The 20,376-nt window shown below is 35.6% G+C and overlaps 1 protein-coding gene across 4 annotated transcripts; it reads right to left on the bottom strand.

Moving 5' to 3' along the window:
* Positions 1–1,431: 1,431 nt before the first annotated feature.
* On the bottom strand, positions 1,432–19,066 carry golga2 (golgin A2). 4 transcript variants are annotated; one of them, XM_087790744.1, is made up of 29 exons: positions 18,876–19,066; positions 17,471–17,599; positions 15,850–15,987; positions 14,978–15,046; positions 13,809–13,949; positions 13,657–13,703; positions 12,912–12,975; positions 12,756–12,815; positions 12,289–12,369; positions 11,665–11,703; positions 11,528–11,590; positions 11,362–11,455; positions 11,168–11,274; positions 10,835–10,893; positions 9,995–10,136; positions 9,824–9,913; positions 9,315–9,422; positions 9,147–9,234; positions 8,127–8,266; positions 7,836–8,054; positions 7,657–7,770; positions 7,367–7,591; positions 6,714–6,813; positions 6,407–6,498; positions 5,592–5,799; positions 4,252–4,407; positions 4,080–4,186; positions 3,820–4,006; positions 1,432–2,858 (listed from the first exon to the last, which is right to left on the bottom strand). In XM_087790744.1, the coding sequence occupies exons 2-29, from the start codon at positions 17,516–17,518 to the stop codon at positions 2,596–2,598; spliced, it is 3,249 nt and encodes a 1,082-aa protein (XP_087646870.1). In that variant the 5' UTR covers positions 17,519–17,599; positions 18,876–19,066; the 3' UTR covers positions 1,432–2,595. The 4 variants fall into 4 exon arrangements, with proteins under 4 accessions (XP_087646870.1, XP_087646868.1, XP_087646871.1 ...); XM_087790742.1 differs by having other exon boundaries at positions 4,252–4,410; positions 18,876–19,065; XM_087790745.1 differs by lacking the exon at positions 14,978–15,046 and having other exon boundaries at positions 4,252–4,410; positions 18,876–19,065.
* Positions 19,067–20,376: the final 1,310 nt, after the last annotated feature.

The raw sequence follows: 20,376 nt of genomic DNA, 5'->3' as shown, positions 1-20,376 counted from the left end.
ATTTTATTCAAATCAAATGTTTTGGTTTTTTTGGGTCTGCATTTACTTTTATATTAGGTTGTTTTTTTTTGTTTTTATTAAAATCTTCTGTCTTTTTTGAGTTTGAGATTCTTGTTTCAGTAATTATTCAATAATTCAACTTTTTTCTTCAAGTCGTTGACTTTTAAAATCAATATAAAGCGCTATAAAGGTTCCCATGTGACTGAAAGTTCGATCGGTCCTCGTAAACATTTTTATATTCAATTTAAAAGGCTTCAAATTAAAGAATATTGGCTTTAGATAGTTGTTCTTTGAATTAATGGAAAATTAAAAAAAAAAAATCATTTTGAAATTATTTAATTTTGAAAATTCAGTTATTTTTAAAAACAAACAAATTAGATCTTTCAACATACAAATTGTCCAATTAAATTTAAATAAAAATAATCAATATTTTAAAATTAGTTTAAAGTTGTCTACTGTGTTGATTAAAGTGTGTCTTGATGTTAAACTCTATTGTATCATCAGTGTCTGTTTGTACAAAACTCCCTTTTCATTGAAATATTTACATAAAAAAATGATCTTAAGCCCCGCCCACAATAAGGTAAGTATACTATAGGATTTGACGTTAGTTTCCGTTTTTAAATAAACCTTCGATCATTTTAGCGCCACCTACCGAGCTCGGGAAATAATGCTTCATGAAGCTTCATTAGTTTATGGAAGTTTTAATGATGGGTTGAATGAGGATTTATTGATTATAGATATTTTATTGAAAGACAAGAGACTATTATTATTATTATTATTACTATTTGTTTTTATTATTTTGGATTAATTAATGGAGCAAACTACTAACGTCTGTACCAGTTGTACTTTATCCAATACAAAAAAAGGTAATTTCAAATATGTTGTCATATTCAGTGTTTACTAAAATGTTTTATGTGAGAAACTGGGTTAATTTATTTAGCAATAAATGATGACACGTGCGCCTGTTACGTTCTAATATTTAGTATAAACAGCTTATTATGTATTATGTTAATGTAAAAAATGTCATTCAACTTTGTTCGTTAGTTTGTGAAATTATTTCATTCATATGCAAAAAAAAGAAAGTACCATTTACTTCCGGTCAACGAACGCAATACGTGACGTCATCAGCCTGCGTGCAGGATATACTTAAAAAAAATAAAAAAGATTGTACTGAGAGAACGTCGAGGCTTCTTAAGAATAACGAATGGTGAGTAAAAAAATAAATGAATGAATTAAACAATTAAAAATAAACACAGAACGGAAGTAGTCGTCAGTCTGTTTATTGATGCGACACTTAAATAATTATACTATTATACGATATTTAAAGATGTCAAAACCAATATCTGACTAATTCGATTTAATATTCAACACCAAGTGTTTTTTCATCCCAAACAATCATGTTTTACGGAATAAAAAACCAACAGCATCGGCTCAAGTTGTTCAACCAGTTTTATTCAGGAGGAAAAATTAAATCAGAAAAGAATCAAAGCAGAACCAAATACTTCCTTCATCATCGACACGTCAGTCTAGTCTTTAGAAACTCATTCGAACTTAAATATCAGGACTTCTCTGGTGTAGATCCTATTGGCCGCTCGTGTACGGAATCACCCACATCCCAACTTTATACACACACACGCGCACACACACACCAGGCATCAATAATATACAGTATGTTACACAGGTACAGTATATACACCTTCTACAATAAATGCTTTTCATTTTCACATATTTAACAGTGAACCCCGACTTTTTTGTTTTCTTTTCTCCTTCTTTTTCCAGACATGACACCGAAAGTAATGATCGCAACAGTGGAAAAAGTCAAAACAGGAATTTCGCAGCGTGATCACCGAAGATTTAATTTCTTGGTCAAAATGCATCTTTAAATATAGTTAGTTAGTTACAATCATCTTTCTGGGCAACAAACAATAAATGGAAATGAGATATTTTGTCGTTATATTCCAGTTTCTGCTCAAAAAAAGCGGAGAGTTTTGGTCCCAAATGGTTGAGCTTTAAGAATAATTTAACTCGCCTCGATATTTACAAAAACAAAGAGCTCCCTCTCGACCTTGAGCCTCGACTCGACCTTGAGCCTCAACTCGTCCTCCTCCCTCGAACCAACATTTAAGTGCAGTCGCTCGTTCAGTGACGAGTCGTCGATAAATAGATCTTCTTCCTCGGTTATGCTGGAAAGATTTTCATGCCTCGAAGCCGTTCTTTCGTCCAGAAGGTTGACCTTGAAGAGCGATTGACCTCCTTTGACCTTTTTAATGAAGTTGCGACTTCAATAAATACGTGCGTCGCCGCCGTCGCCCTATTGCACTTGAAATTCTGCCTTCAATGCTTAGAAAGATCATCGCTCCAGTGTGTGTGTGTGTTTGTGTGTTTGTGGGGGGGGGCGACCTTGACGACCCATTATTGCACTTCAGGACCATCAGCTGAAACCAAGTGAGACCACCTGCTCAAACGTGGAAGCGTTAACTAGAAAGTTGAGATGGAAAGCAGAGCTTTAAGAGTGTCGTGAGGGTCCGAGTCGGTGGTTTTACAAAACAGATTCTTAAAGAAAAAGAGAAAAAAAAAGAAAGGATCGGATCCGGATCACACCACCAGGATCTTGACCTCGTCCTGCTGGTCCGGGCGGTAGAAGAAGGGGATGCAGGGGTTCTCTCCCAGGAAGGGGGGCGTCCTGAGCGGATGTGGGTTCTGGATCTCCTGCAGCAGCTGCATGATCTGGCGGGCCGTGCCGTCCTCCGTGGGGGGTTTGGACTCGCTTGGCGTGGACACGACCGCGGAGGTCTGGGGGGACGAGGTGGTCTCCATGCTGGCGCTGGGTTCAGTCAGAGGAACCACTTCCATGGCTTCTGTGGTGGACGTCAACAAATCATCAGCTGTTCTCACTTTAAGCCTTTTTTGAACACATTTTAAACATTTATTTACATAAAAGATGTGAATTATCTTTCATAAATTGAGATTTCTTAAACATTAAACAACTATATGTTATAAAAAGTTTTTCAATGGGATCATAATTTCTACATTTCTGACATTTTTGGTCCTTATTTAACTCTGGTTTTATCTCAGGGTCAAGGTGACCCGAAGCCCCAAGACAAGAACAGATAACACGCGGGTTAATAGAAATGTCTTTTTTGTCGTCGTCTTTAATGGGAAAATCATATTTTTCAGATGTTTTTCATGTGAGAAAATCCAAAATTTCCCAACATTAAGAACTTTCAATTGCTATTTATTTTTTATGAGATCATATTACATTTTTAGAAGAGAACATCTTCGGGTGTTTTTAGTATTAATATTATTATTATTACACTGACCACAGATTAGTTGCTTCTTTTCCATATATTTGGATTTTTGCAACAATTCTCGTCATTTTCTTATTAGAAATGTCAATTTTTAGATTTTATTTCTTTGGTTTTAATAGGAAATCCCATTTCCAGATTTTAAACATTTTTAGAAAAATAACTTATTTCCACATTTCCTTTCATTCAAATAGCCTGAATAATCGTTTATATTTAGTATATCCTATTATTTTATTGTTGTTTTTTTTGTTGACATTTTCTGACCGCAGAGATGTAGTTTATTATCCATAAAGTTATAGATTCTTTGAAATTAAAGTAGAAAAATTCCTATTATTGTCTTGAATGAAAGTGATATTTGCCAGATCTGCAGACATTCATTTGTATTGTGACATATTTTGACACTTTTCTGTGTTTTTTCTAGAATTTAAACTTTAAACGACACATTTTCTCATCGTCGAACAAAAGTCTTCTCGTCTGATTGAGGTCCATGTCCAGGAAGAGTTTCTCCACAAACCTGCTTCGCTGTCAGCAGCCATCTCCGGATGCGTGTGAACTCTCTGCTCGGCGAGGTCCTCCTGAGCGGGGAGCAGGTCCGGGTCGACCGAGCCGATGCCCGACACAGCAGCGGAGTACCGGGAGTACCAGTCGTTCCTCTCCGCCACCAGCCTCATCACCAGGTTCTGCAGTTCCGCCAGCTTGGCCTGTGATGATGAAGACGATGTTGTGATGACGTTCTTTATACTCATCATCTTCATCTTCATCAAGTCGACGTACCTTCATCTCCTCCTTGTCCTGAGCCAGCATGCTGATGTACTGCTCCTTCTCCTGGTGCTTCTGCTTCATGATGGCGCGCTGGTTCTGGTACAGAGCGATGTATTCTCCTGCAGACACACGGACCGCGTTAAGACAAAAGTCCTCCCTGATGAAAGCGGAGCTCGATTCCCACCGATGGTGTCCGTCTCTCCGGACAGCTGTATGCAGCGATGCTCCAGCTCCTCCACTCGCTCCCTCAGGTCCACCTTCTCCTGCATGAGGGACGTGAACCTCAGCTGCAGCTTCTCCATGGCGCTCTGAAGAGCTTGATGAACCTCCACGGGAACTCCTGCTGCACACGGATGAAGAAGAGGTCTTGATAAGCATGTCAGTCACAGTATGGAACAGTTTAATTAAACGTTTGAAATGAAAGCGTTGAAATTTGTGAGTAATTTAATTATATATACATTTATTTAACACATAAGAGTTTGATATTCTTATTCCAATATTTTGGGATATTAAATATTTTCCAAATTAAATATATTTTAATTTGTACACGGAAAAATGTCCAGTGTTAAATATAAAGTGTTTAATAATAATCTAATAATTCATTATTTATACATTTATTTAACATAAAGAGTTTGACATTATGATTCCAATATTTTGGGAAATTCAATATTTTCTAAATTAAATATATTTTAATTTGTACACAGAAAAATGTCCAGTGTTAAATATAGTGTTTAATAATAATCTAATAATTCATTATTTATACATTTATTTAACACAAAGAGTTTGATATTCTTATTCCAATATTTGGGGAAATATATTTTAATTTGTACACGGAAAAATGTCCAGTGTTGAATATAAAGTGTTTAATAATAATCTAATAATTCATTATTTATACATTTATTTAACACATAGAGTTTGATATTATTATTCCAATATTTTGGGAAATTCAATATTTTCTAAATTAAATATATTTTAATTTGTACACAGAAAAATGTCCAGTGTTAAATATAAAGTGTTTAATAATAATCGAATAATTCATTATTTATACATTTATTTAACACAAAGAGTTTGATATTCTTATTCCAATATTTTGGGAAATATATTTTAATTTGTACATGAAAAAATGTCCGGTGTTAAATATAAAGTGTTTAATAATAATCTAATAATTCATTATTTATACATTTATTTAACACAAAGAGTTTGATATTCTTATTCCAATATTTGGGGAAATGTATTTTAATTTGTACACGGAAAAATGTCCGGTGTTAAATATAAAGTGTCAATTTAATAATAATCGAATAATCCAACAACAACAACAACTAAAGTATCAGTTTCATCATTCACTGTTGATTTTATTCAGGTTACTGGACTGAGAGTGTTGGGAGAAATTAAATAACACATGAAATCTAATAGATAACTGACCTAGTCTACCTGGCTGGGTGCGTCACAATTGTTTTAAATTATTTAAAGTAATTAAATGCTTTAAACAAACATGTCACTTTGGTATTTTAATGGAGTTGTTACCCGAGTGCTCGTGGCTGTGGTCGCACTCATCATGGTGGTCGTGTTCCTGCACAGGACTGTGATGATGATGATGCTGGTGCTCGAGGCTGAGAGCCAGAGCCGTCTGGTGCTTCGCCGCCATGTGGAGGCGCTGTTCCTCCTGCAGCTGCCTCCTGACCTCGTCCCTCTCGGCTTCTAACTGGGACACGGCTCCACGAATGAACTCCTCCTGGTGGCGAATGATTAGAGACGGTGTTAGAGTCGCTCCTTCCTTCTGTTCTTGAGTGATTTGTTCATCTTTGTTTCGTGACAAATCATCACATCAGCGAGTGAATCGAGGCTTAGACTTTAGATTTAACCTTTACTGTAAACTATTTTTTCTTGTCACACTCAACTAGATTAATGTTCATGTGGATATGGTGAGCTTGAAAGATTACTTTAAGTTAAGATAAGGGACAAAGATAATCTAGTTTATCTGGGGAAAAAAATTAATAGATTAAGCTTGATAATATATCTATATATTTATTATGACTTTTTCCTGCCACAGACGTATGATAAATATTTTTTTTTTTCGTCCCACAAATTGAATTGATCAGTAATTCTGGCCCATCGTGTGATTAAGTTTTAAACTTTTGCTTCAATTGGTTCTTTTTGCTAGTAATCCACAGAAAATCATCTTGTTTTAACCCTATAAATACAAAGTGACTCAAAGTACACATGTACAGAAGCACTTTACAAACTCCTGACTGATGTTTAACTTTCATATGAAAATGAACTTTTCTTAGTCGATGGTGATGTTAACTGGGATCAGACCATTGACGTCCTAATGTTCTCACCATCTCTTCGTGGCTCTCAAAGTCTTCAGGGATCACGAGGGAAGGAGGTTCCTTTGGACTCTCGGGCAGTGATTGACTCTCCACTCCGTCTCCTGCACAAACATCAGCTTAAGTTTGAATCCCTTAGAAATGTAATTCAAAAAGAATCAATAAAGTTTTCTATCTATCTATCTATATATACAACTATAAGTTAAAGTTTGTGTCAGCGGACCATCTGATCTTCCCACCACTAGGTTGACTTTGACCCAACGAACCCTTCCATAAACACGGAGCGAACACGTTAATGGGTCGAACAAGAACACGTTACCTTGATCTCGGGTCGACGTGTTGATCAGGGAGCTGTTGAGGAGGTCCTTGACCTCTGACCTCAGGTGATCGTTGTCTTTGACCAACTGCTCCAGATGTTCCTGTTTGGTGAGAAATGATTTGTAAAATGGAACCAAAAATAGGAAAGTAGCACGAATTGTTTTATCTATCAAGTTACTTTTTAAAGTAATTAAATAATTACTATATTGAAAGATTAATTGTTGCTTTTAAGTAATAGAAATAAAAAAAATGACTATTATTAAAATAAAGTTGTTGTTTTTTTTACACATAGTATTTACAAATATTATTATTGTATTTATTTTTATTATATTATATTTATATTATATTATATTTCAATAATTGAAAATAAGAATTTCCAAAGTCAATATCTTTTAATTTGTAGCCTTTTTAAATCCAATATTAAATGTTGCAAAATACTGCCACCAGACTATATCAATAGAGTACAGAGTTAGGATGGAAATTTAATCTGATCATTGTGGCAAAAATATTGAATTTAGACATTTATTTTGGAAATATTTTCAATAAGAAAAAAAAGCAAAAATTTCAACCATTCAACCCTTTTATATTCTTATGCGACTAATAAACCTCTAAAAGTAACATAAAGTCAACACAGAACAACACTATGAAAGTCACCTGAGCCTGTTTGAGTTGGTTGTGACTGATCTCCAGCTGCACACGTCCCTGCGACTCGTCGTGCTGCAGTCGGTCCAGGAGTTGAACCTGTTGGTGAAATTGCTGGTGCATCTTCTCCCGCTCTGTGGCCAGAGCCTGGTACCCGGCGCAGTACTGCTGGAGGTGAGCGACCACCTGGTCCCTCTGCTCCACCACGCCGTCCATCTCCTTGCTCCTCAACTCCAACTGGACGGACAAATGATGAGGATTCATCTTCTTTTTAAGATGGTGTTTAAGAGTTAAGCTCTTACTTCTTCTTTAGTGTTGTGCAGCTGCTCCTGCAGCTCTCCCATCCTGCGAGCCAGCTCCTTCTTCACGTGCTGCTCCGACTGGATGGCAGTGGTCAGCTCCATGTTTTCGTTAGTCTGCTCAGAAGGAGAGACTCGTCGCTCATAAATCCTTCATAAGGACGTCCTGTTAAAGTTCTCACCAGCTTCACGAAACCGTTCTGCATCTCAGCCAGCTGGTCCTTCAGCGTACGGTTCTGGGTGAGCGCCCGGCTGATGGTGGCCTTGTCGGACTGAACGTCCTCCAGCATGCGTCGGCGGTCGTCGGCCTCCATGGTCTGACTCTCCACCTGTTGCTCCATGTCCCCCAGACGAGACTCCTGCTCCGCACACATGCGACTCAGCTGCTCGTTGTCCCTGAGCTGGAAGGAATATCGAGTCAAGTATTATTATAGTGAATACTTTTGAGACTTGTTTCTTCACTTGATCATCACCTGTGACTCGTACTGCAGATAAAGTGCATCTTTTTCTTGTTGTAGAGCGTTGAGGGACTCTTGGAGAGCCACTTCATTCTCTGACGGTCCTGAAGGTTGAGGCTCAACAACGGGAGTCTCCCTCACCTGGGATAGAAGTGCTGCAAGAGATGAACAGAGAACCATAGATGAGAATCCAACAAGACAATGTCACTCATTGGGAGTCACTCAAACTTTGCTTTTTACTTTTTTCCACTTATGTATAGTTATTTAAGTGCTTACAAATTACTGACTAACTTACATTAGTGTATTGAGAAAACGTTGCTTTGATTTGAAACTTGAAATGAAAGTGCATTTAAAAATTAAATTGACTGAATTTTAGAATTTGTTAACTTAAAATCCAATAGTCTCAAATAGGGGGTGTAAGAAAATATCGACAGTCAATAGCACTGAATCGATATAAAACTATAAATAATAATAATAATATATAAAAATGTGTGTGTTTACACACACACACACACATTTTACAATTAAAACTCAAATATTCACAGCTCTATCCATCTATTTTATTAATTTGTGTGGTGCAATTAAACCTCCGGCCACTAGTTGGCAACATTCGTCATTTCCTCCTGTGCAAAGTAACAACAAAACCGGCGAAATGGCAGCAATGAGTGAACAAGAAAGGATACACCAGAGTCCAGCAGCTTTTAAACCTGATACTTGGACTCATTTTGGCTTTAAAACAAAGTTTAAAGTTAAAGAATAAAACACTAGCAGATACTAGATATTGAATGTTGCTCCAGGTTGTTTGTGTTAATGCACTTCATTGTTAATATAAGAATATAATACATTTTTTGTTAATATTTTTAGCAGCAATTTCCTACAAGCACTTTCACATTTGATTCGAGAAAGTATTTGCTCATTTCCTTGTTGTAAAAGCTAGAAAAAGTGTTGTTTTCTTCACGTATCGTATCACCAGATTATTTCCAAGACAGAGCCCTAGTCTAAAGGAATGTTTACTAAAACTCTCTGTTCTCTTACCAGCAGCATTCTGCAGCTCTGCGATGGTGACCTCCAGCTCCTGGACTCTGTTAATATTCCGATCTCTCTCCTCTGCGACCAACGACACCTGAGAAGCAGACGATGGTGTGAAGTGAGCATAACTACTGACATTATAAAAAGAGTCTGTGAGTGCTTATAGTTAGTTACTTGTGTTAGAAGTTGCTCAGTTTTATCCTTCCATGCATGACCCTCCTCCTGAATCTGCTCTGCGTAGTGATCTCTCTCCGTCCTCAGCTGAGCAATGGATTCCATCAGCTGCAGGATTGAAGGATATACATTCATTACAAGTAAGTAAGTCATTTTTATTTATATAGCGCTTTTCCAGACCAAGGTCACAAAGCGCTTAAACAATCGAAACAATATTCAATAAAGTATATACTTTAAAGATCAAGATAAAACTGATAACACAACAGGAGTTCCTGAAAATCAAGGAAAAGCCTGAACAAATACAAATGTCTTAAGATGTTCAAGTGATTTGATGACAGAAATATGAAGCATATTTTGTGGGGATTTTCAAAAAAGATGATTTAAATGATAATAATAAATGGTTTATTCATATCATTTCCAAACATGTGGATGGAAAAGGCAAGAGAAATAAAAGTGAAACTTGAAATCATTGGTTAGTAAATAATCTACTGAAAAAAGTCTGAACGAACCTGATGATTTTGTGTCTCGACCCTTTGCTTCTCTTCCAGCAGCATCTGGATCTGCTGGTTGGTGCTGGTCTGATCCGATTGGTTGGAGAACTGCAGAAGGAGCAAACAAGGGAAGATGTAGAAAAAAATACTTTTGCAGGCAAATACTTTTGTTTTTTTCTTCCTTCTCACCTGTTGCAGCATCAGGTCGGCCATCTCCAGTCTCTTGCGTAGATCTTCAAGTTCCATCCTCATGGCTCCGTTGTCATGGCTACTCAGTTTTAACTTCTCTGATAATTCTGAAGTCTGCTGCTTCGATTCTTCGCTCATGTTGCTGCAACCGAAAGACATGTTGTCATAGTTTGGCAAATGCAGATTACATTATATACTGTGACGAAATAAGGAAGGGACAAATAAATAGTAATTATATATATTGGGAAAACCTAAAAAGATATATATAAAAAAGGAAACTCTGAAATAAGCTTTAGTCTTAGTCATTTGATTTCATTTTTTTTATTTAAATAATAAAATATTAATAATTGCAGGAATTGCAAATTTAAAACAAAACGATAAAAAAAATTATATTTAATTTTAATCACATTCCATTTTAAAATACTATTAATATAAAAGGAACCAAAAAAATATCAACAAAATAACCATTAAAAAAAAGAGATGAAAAGGGGGAGAAAAAGATCTTTAAACGGGTTATATTTAGAGTTGAACTCAAATTGTTAGATTGTTATCCATTATTCTATACTATAATCTATACATTCTATGGTCATTTTTATTAGAAATATCTCAAACTTAAGAAATTATTAAATATTTGATATAAAAATATATATGTACAACTATCATTAAGGAATTATATCAAGTTTAAAATGATGCCAATAGGATGATTCTTTACACCAATCGTTATTTATGCTACATCAAGAGAGTTGTGATTAAAAATCATTACAAATAGACACATAAAACATACTCAACATAGAACAAACAAAACATAATCCCAAGATTTGGAGTAAAAAAACAACTTACTTTTGTTTAAACAATTCAACCCTCAAGTTGTCTCTTTCTTTTTCAAGTTCTTTGTTGTGCTGGAGAGAGAAAACAGTTTAAATGTGACATTTCTTGTTAGAATGGTCTTAAAACATAACATGTTAAATAATCTTATAGCAAATATTATCTTATTTAATTTATTACTTTTCTACCAGTGGACAATACTGACAATACAGAGACAATACTAGCATTTCGCTGGGAAACCCCTTTAAAAAGGCAGAAGTAGATGATTCAACTAGACTTCAAACTTATATTTAGCTATATTGTTCGGACCGCCGGTGTTTGTGGGATTGTGTGCTGGATGACAACTACCTTTTCAAATTGTTTCTGTTGCGTTGAGACGGAAGAAAGTGTTCTCTCAAGCTCCGAAACTCTCTGCTTTGTCGTCTGCAGACGATTATTCAGCTCCTCCGACTCAGCTGCACACAAGGACACAAAGACATGAGACCAAAGGAAAATCAAACTGCTGCTGAAATGGATGCAAATATGAAAAAAAGCAATCTCACCAGTTTTCTGACGAGCAGCTTGTTGCGTGTACTGTAGCGCCGTCTGAAGCTCCGACTTCTCTGACACCAATATACCAATAGTTTGGATATGAACCTTGAGATTGAGGAAAACATGTTGCATTTTAGAAACAGTGTTGAAATTACTATCAACTGATTATTTAAGCACCTGTAGTTGCTCTCTCATGGCTCCCTGCTCTTTTGTAAATTTTTGTTCGAATTCCTTTCGTTCCTAGACAAGTGCGAAAGTAACAAAGTCAGTTGAGAATAGTTTAAGACGAGGAAAGAGGTGAGAATGAGTTGAACCTTCTGTAGTTGATCTGTGAGCTCCTGGGAATGTTTTGTCTGTAAGAACAAAAGTCAAAATTTAAAAAAAAGGACTTTATTCGTTTGAATTTCAGAAAGGACTTTAAACACAGACAAACAAAACTATCTTGATACCAACTTTGCGTGAGGCAAATATTAGTTTTCATTCCAGTATTTCAACTGAGGCTGTAGGATGCAGAAACTACCTTTGCTATATACAGTCATTAAAACTTCAATATACAGAGTACAGTACAATAATTCTACCTCACAAAAGTCTCAGTAACATATTGTGTGTTTACTTTATTTACTTCCATGGACCCATTTAAGCCGATTTATGCCTCATAAGAGCTTAATAACGATATAAATCGCATTAAAAACATTACAAATAAAAAACCATACATTTTATCTTCACATTAAAATGAATAAAAAAGATTCAGAAGAACATGCACTCGCATGAGGAACAGGAGAAGGATCCATGCAAACTAAATCTTTAAACACACCCATCACAATTGTCGTTGGACACATACTAATGGATAAAAATAGACACTCATGCATGCACTACATACATACTCTCTCTCTCTCTCTCTCTCTCTCTCTCACACACACACACACACAGCTTCTTACCAGCTGGTCAAGCTTGGTATTGAGCTGAGAGTTTGCTACGGTGCTGGACTCCAGGGCGGCTGCCAGCTCCTGGTTCCGACTCTATGACACATGCAGCAGGGAAAAGAAACAAAAGAGAAACATGAATTAAGGAAAAGCAATAAGAAGATGGATAAATTAAAAACATGGCGACAAACCCTAACAACAGATATAGTCAAGAGTAGTAACGAAAATGATTGACCTAATCCAAACGACAACAAATAAGCCATAAAGTAATGAGAGAAGTTAACAGCGATGTATCAATGTGAAAGTAGCTTCTTTAATAATTCATTGCATCATAATTTATTTCTGCATTTCCCTGTTGCATACGTTTCATTCTAGTGCGGCATATTTAACGACTGCAGGAGCAACAACAGTCTATTTGACTGAGCTTCAGAGACGCTCACATCTAAAGACACCGAGCATTGAATTAACTTTCACAGTCTTACCTCCATTTCTCTTTCACTGACGGGCGCCGCACTGTCTCCATTCACGTATCCAGACGAGTTCTATTGAGGACAAAAGTGACCAAAGTTGTATCATTTGTCAGAAATAATCGAGTCGAGATCTAGATCTAGAACAACGTTCAATGTGTGGTATCGTACCTCAGAGACGAGGCCATTCAGTTGCTGAGAAAGCTGGCGAAGGCTCTCAGTGGCAGACAGTGGTCTGAAGGACAGAAAATGATCACATTTATAATATTTTAAAGAATTTACAGACAAACTGAATATACATTGTTTGACTTAAATCATTAAGCTTACCGTAAACTTACTGTAGTTACTAAACTCATAGTGGATAAATTATCATTTGTGTCCATTTCTAATGAAGCAAATAAAACATTTAGACTATTATGATTGACAAAAGATATGTTCTGTTGATTAATCTATTGATCATTGTAAAGAACTAAGAACGTCTGAAGTATGTTGCGATTATGTTATGCATGTAGCATTATTATTACTCTTTTTTACCTTCTTTTCATATTTCAATCTACAATGTAACATTTTTTTTAATTCCCCCTTTACTTCCATCTCACTTTTTTCTACCCAACAATATCAGTTCATGCATGGCTGCATATTACAGGCAAAGTTCGCAAAAGGTTACAGTCACTCAAATGTAGTTTTTCCTGTTGCACGAGGCACAACGTGGTTCTTGGCAGACCAGTCAGGCAAACGATGATCGGGTTAAGCTCCAGATGTGAACATTTGTGAGTGTTGGGTCCCATTAACCATAGTAAAGTCGTTTTTTTCTTTACTATACCTCAGTAAAAAATCCCCTTTGTATCATTAAATCGCTTTTTTCATCATAAAAAAACAAAACAAATACTGATAAAATGTATTTAGGTTTACACACCTTGTTTCCTCGGTTATACTCTCATTGCCATTAGTATCTGGGTAATCCTGTAACACAAATAACACATCCAGGTCAGAGACTCTTCAAGATAAACTAGACAAATGGACATGGAAGAGAGTGTGTGTGAAGACATGTGGTTCACCGAGACACACCTGCAGGTCATTGTAGTGAGACTCGTAGTTAGTAGCAGTATTAGTGGGTTTAGAAACGGGTGAGCTGCGATCAAGTTCGCTCTGTGGGTCGTCCAGTTGCTGGGGAACTGAAGACCCAGTGTTATCCACAACAGCAAAGCTCTGAGAAGACGGACACACAACAATGTGGGCATGTGCATGAGCAATGGACAATACATTAATACACAGTAAACAGCAGAATCAGCCAGCCATAGGTTTATGAGACAGCGAACATTTTCTTGTTGTGTTACACATACAAAAGTCCATTATTGTGTCTGAAATATGATCCGCAACAGTAATCTGGCATGCAATATAATTTCACATGAAGCTTTTAATATAGATTTACTGTATATTCAGTGAATTATTCTGCTAAGATAAGATGTTTACCAAACTATTAAGTATATAATATTGCATTCATGAATTGTATTTTTATTGCAACATTACATTGAGGCAACACCTTAAGATAAATGTTTAACAGATTTGTATTTTGTATCGCCGTACCAGCAACTCATGGCAAGTTTAATTCAATACTTTAAAATACTTTTTCGACAACATTGAAATTAAATATAAGACCATCATAACCAAAATGGAAATAAACACCACATTTATTATATATGCTCAGGGACAATTTTAACTGAATGTTTATTTAAACATAAAATAAGTTTTAAGCCATTCAAAAACTTTCTGTGGGCTGTGGGAAAGCTATTGTATGTATAAGGATCTTAAATTACCTTGAAACTGAAAAGTATTTCCCACACAATTTGATCACACTAGTGTAGAATGTAAGCAATCCTGAATAGAATCCTGATGATGGATATACGTTCTCACAAAGTAAACCAATATATGCATCACAAATTATACATAAATTTGCATTGAAAGCAGCATCTGAAGCACAATTTCTGTCCTGTCCTGATGAATCTAGAAATGATCCGGCCTAATGCAAATAGGACACCCAGCTGTTAGTGCCCAATAAAAACACAAGATCAAATATGTAACGCGAGTATGACACTCTCACTTTTGGTGTTGACCTGACTAACTCATATCACAGAATACAGAATATAAAGATGCAGCTTTTAGAGTGAATGGTTAAAGGAACAGAGCAGAGGAAAAGGTGGGGAAACAAGCATGAAAATACAGCAGGAGAAGCTCACCTGGCTGTTGCCATATAGCGGAGCGTCCACGCCATTGCTTTGACTGAGGACTTTCAGAAACGAGTCAAACTACAGAGGCAGAAAGAAAAGTTAAGAAGTGTGTAAAAGGTTAAAAAGTGTGAAATAGGAAAGTATTTAGTAAATTGCTCAAGATGCGATATCAAGAATGAGCAGAACCACTTTACTAAGTGTTGCAAGAGGTGATTATTAAGAGCAGAATCAGAGATTTAAACATTTAGTCAGCGGTGATGGTTAAAGAAAAGGGTGGAAGACAAGGACTTAGATTATCTGAGGGGGGCGTAGAGTGTCACAGAAAGTGGAGTCACGTCACTATAAAGTGACCAAATATCAGTCACAATGACCTGGAATACAAAAATGATTTTTATTTAACGCGAACGATTGAATTGCTTTGCTACCCTTTTGCTCACATTCAGTTGCTGCCTTGGTCATAGAGATAATATTAAACCATTCGTGCTGTCAATCACAATTATAACAACAGCAATGACGTGATTTTCTACAACAATAGATTCCATGCATGCTCAAGGGGATTTCGTATGATGAAAGTTATATTGTTAAAGTCACACGCTCATACCCGTCTACTTCCGCTTACATCAGCCACTTCAAATACGCACTTTTAAAAAGTCTCAACAGAAATCTTTGTTTGTCAAAGGTTCCTGGAGTGAATATGCACATACTGCCATATGTTTGTCTTCTTGACTGATAACAGGAACAATGATACCAAAAGTTGAAAAACTAGAAAAAGAAATCATTTACTTTTATATCGAGTTACCTTTTGTTTGAATACTTGATTAATTCATATAGGACATGTGATAAAACCAAAACTACTAGAAGATAAAGATTGTCTGACTTACGTTGTCGGGTGAGCTTCTGTCCATAAATGGCGTTTCATTTTGACCCCTCATCTTCTTCTTCTTTTTCGCCCCTGTAACACCTCCGCCTCTGTCTCCTCCGACACTCACAGGAGTGCTTTTCTGCTGGAACTCTTTCAGCTGCGAATGAAAAAACAATAAACAGAGAAGTCAAACGGTGTGCCAGGAAGGAAACAAAAGGTTTCGCATTCTATCTATTAAACCAAACATCAATTGTTAGCTGGAAAAACTACATGATAAAAACTCTGCTAACGCAGTGAATGCTGCAAGAACATACATAAGACCATTATGTGGGATGACAGAGCAAATCAATTAAAGAAGAATATTTGTCATCCTTAAACCAATGAAATACTTTGATTATCAAGTGAACAGGGATGAATATTGTACAAAAGAAATCATTAAAAGAGAATACACTTTAAGTTTAAAATGAAATGGGTAGGAAAAAAGGCAATTCATAGTTTAATTCAAAACACAATCTTGATAAAATTTCAATAATATTCAAATAATCTTAAAGAAATCCAAAAAGCTGTAGGTTCAACACCACACAAAACTACATTCATTCAAAGTACTTTTTACATACATTTGGGAAACCAAGAAATTATAATTTAAAAACAATTTAAACCCGTTTTGGTGAAGTCAGCTCAAACCATCTTGTCAAACCAGTTCAGACAAGAAGATATGAGGATCATGAACATGATTGTTATTGTATACAAAGACAAGATGTCCAGGTGGCAGTGGCTGCAGGTATACGAAGAATGTATTGCTAAAGTCACACAGTTTAAGTCAGTAAATAGGTCAATACCACAGAACATTATCTTCAGATGTCCCATCATGTGAACTTACTTAAGAGTTCTTAAGGCCTCCAGACAGTTGGGACATACCAGGAATTCTTAAGCCAGTATGCTAAGTGCTATTCCCGTGTTTAACATGTGTTATAGAGGAAATAATGGGCATCTTTTCCATTAACTTATAAATGAATAGGGACTTTTTTTTAAACTAAAATACAATTGGACGAAGCTCAACAAACCAGCAGGGCTGCCAGAGGAGTGTCAGCTGTCAAAACAGCCCCCGTCATGCCTCACACTAGCCTGGACCACTTGTCCCATGTTAAGACTGAACACACTGCTAACACAAACATATACTTTAGCACATTTTAACGGCGTCTAGCTTCGTGCATTCATTTAAAAAAAACCCTCTTTACTTCTGGTTCTTACCAGTTAGCATTTTTAGCTTCATTTCACCGCAAGTAAACACTACGTGGTGTGTCTTGCAAGTCATCCAAGCTAAACTACTAGCATTGTATTTCGTGTTCGCGACACGAAAATGTAAATTAAAACCACCACATCAACAAAAAGCAGAGCTTTTTTTTTTTTTTTTGGTAAAGGCCTGCGTAAAGCCGGGGTGTATCCAGAGCAATGCAGCCGGAGAAGGAACCGGAGAGGGCGGGCCGCCTGAGAACGCAGGGGTCGGACTACGTGGAATGACAGCTTCTCAGTCGAGTTGAAGTGATGAAATTCAATGGAAACCGAAACATTAAAACGTCGGCATAAAGCGTGGGTAAGCATAGGGCTCTTAAAAACGTATATTGTCAAGAATATTTTACCTTTTTCTTGGCTGCGGCGAGTTTGATTTGCCTGCTCTGGTCGGCCATCCTGCTGCTCTCTGACGGTCAGAGGACCAACCACGTCATCAATTTGCCTGCAGGTGTCGCAAGGGGGCGCAATGAGCAAACCTGCGTCCAAATGAAAGAGAAATAAGATCGACGAATAAGTGTCTCATAAAAGGACGTGTATTATTATATTAATATTCCACGTTGTTTTATGTCAGTAAAAATAGACAAAGACAATATATATGCATATATTCTGAGGGCAATTTTTTTTTTATTACCTTTTTAATATTTTCAAAATTCATTAATAATAATAATACCATTTTAAGTTTTACAAAATTTTACATTGTTTAATACATCAATCGCCATATCTGTTTTAGTACCAACATACTATTAAAAAGTATGTTTTTGTTATTTTAAGTATTTTTTTTATCCTTACTCTTATTTCTTTATTTTATTATGACGTTTCATCAAGAACAAGAACAAAGAGAAAGAACAGGATGATACAATCTAAGTCTAAAGATAAAGAACATAGATCAAAGAAAAATAAAAAAGACAATCTATAAAGTGTCCTTCAAATAAGAAATACATTATTACTTATAAACATTTCTTTAATAAATATGCCCTAGCAAATAATTAATCATTAGTATTTGTCAAGTAGTTTGGTTTTTAAATGTGTAAATTTCCCTACAGCTTGTTTCCCAGGGATTCAGTCATTGAACGTACTTTCTTTCTCTTTTCTTTGTTCCTTTTTTTTTTAACTTCTGTTTAGTGTTTCAACAGGTCAGATGAAAACCTTTAAACACATAAATATAATTGCTTTAGTGCATGTAAAATAAACATGTAATTCCCCAAAAATATGCATCGTGCACAATCACATAGAATTACATAAGCGTGTATAAAAGAAAAAAGAGCGAAAAGATGATATTCTATGTTAATCTTTGTATCCTTTGTCTTTGTTATTTTTCTTTGATCTATGTTCTTTATCTTTAGACTTAGATTGTGTCATCTTGCGCTTTCCTTTTATAAAAACTTTGTTCTTGTTTTAAATGAATCTATCGCCTGTCCATGTTGCTGTGTGCTGACTGGAATAACAATTTCCCGAAAGAGGCCTCCAGAGGGATAAATAAAGTTTTATCCATCTATAAATTCAATTTAAGTTAAAAATGTAACAAATTTAATTACAAAATCAACCAAATAAATAAAAGTTTTAAGACAAATCTTTCGGCCCTTGAATCAAATTCCTTTAAATGCTTCATTATTTAAATTAAGAAACTTAACTTCACAGATTTTCAACTTAAACAGCTCTTTAACACAAAATGGCAACTACATCATAAGCAAAAATACCATCTCCACTCTTGAAATCATCGCTTATTTTTAACATTTAGGATGATGTGCTTACCTTAGCTCTCTTGATGGTGAAGATGTGCTGTGTTTTTTTTAACATTACTTTGACATATTACTTTAAGTAAAAGAGTTTTTTTCTTTAAGGGTCTTTCATATCAGTGTGCAGTGTCGAATTCAAATTTTCTGTGAGAGATAAAAAGCTAAATGTATAATCCATAGCTCAGAAAGGACCAACTGGAGCTGGGTACCTTGGGCGGATACCATCTGTTTGTTCTCCTTGAGGGCATCATTGCTGGTAGATCTCGATCTACAAGTAGATATCAAAGGTGGATGAGGTAGCTAACAAGACACCGTGTTAAAACAAACTTAAAGTTAATTCGCTTTTTAATAAAGATCTTTTTTAATCTTTAACGATACCGGTGTTTGATACTTGAGATGGTGTACAATTACACAAATCCACATCAGGTTTGTGTCGACGAGAAAATGACTTAATTGCACCACCTATCAAGAGGATTATAAAACCATAACTAGGACAACTGACAAGAACCGACTGAGTCATATAAACAGCACAGTCTTATTGAACATAAATGACAAAATACTAGATACAATATCAGAAGTCAAGTTTCTTTCGTTACCAATAGACAAACAAATCACAGAGAAAGAATCAGAAAAATAATGACAAAAATGTATTTATTATCAGAACACGGATACTCGCTGTACAATGTGGGGATGTCAGCACAAGGCCAATGCTTCTACTAGAGATAGTCATACACAAGGTAGACTATACACCATATAAATGACAAGTTTTCTGAAACATATGCTTAAACTTCTCTTGGGAAAATTAATATCTGGAAAACTGGAGGAAAAATGACAAAACAAAAAGAATGATATGATTGAGAAAAATGTAAGTAAGTAAGTAAGTAATATTTATTTATATAGCGCTTTTCCAGACCAGGGTCACAAAGCGCTTTAACAATCAAAACAATACTCAAAAAAGTATATACTTTAAAGATCAAGATAATACTGAGAACAACACAGGAGTTCCAGAAAATCAAGGAAAAGCCTGAACAAAAATGTGGATAAAGGTCCAGAAATAACAATAATCTTTCTTTCTTTTCACGCTGGCTACAAAAATCTGATGCAATGCAACAAATTATCAAGTAAAGTTCTTTTTATTGTCAAATATGCATGTATTAAGACATACAGCATAAATGAAATAGTGGTCCTCTCTCTTACCCACGATGCAACAGATGAAAAACATGAAAAACATGAATATGGATGAAAGGACTTAACAACAGACATTATCCATAGATTAAAAAAGAAGTTGTAAATTCTGTAAGTTGTAAATTGTAAATAAAGTTCTATCTATCTATCCATCTAAATAAATGTGTCTCTTTTTATTCTGTAACAAATACAAACAACAAAGGATGAAATAAAGGTGAATGTTATTAATTTAAAAAGTATGTTTCGACACTATTTAGAACACCATCTTTATTTATACATCACTTCACACATGTTGACAACTTTAGTGCTTAAAAAAAGATTTTCAAAACACA

The sequence above is a fragment of the Callionymus lyra genome, chromosome 5 (genome assembly GCF_982586985.1).
Source record: "Callionymus lyra chromosome 5, fCalLyr1.hap1.1, whole genome shotgun sequence".
In the NCBI taxonomy this organism is placed as follows: Eukaryota; Metazoa; Chordata; class Actinopteri; order Syngnathiformes; family Callionymidae; genus Callionymus; species Callionymus lyra.
The sequence above is the reverse complement of the archived record's forward strand: the minus strand, read 5'-3'. Positions and strand labels throughout refer to the sequence as shown.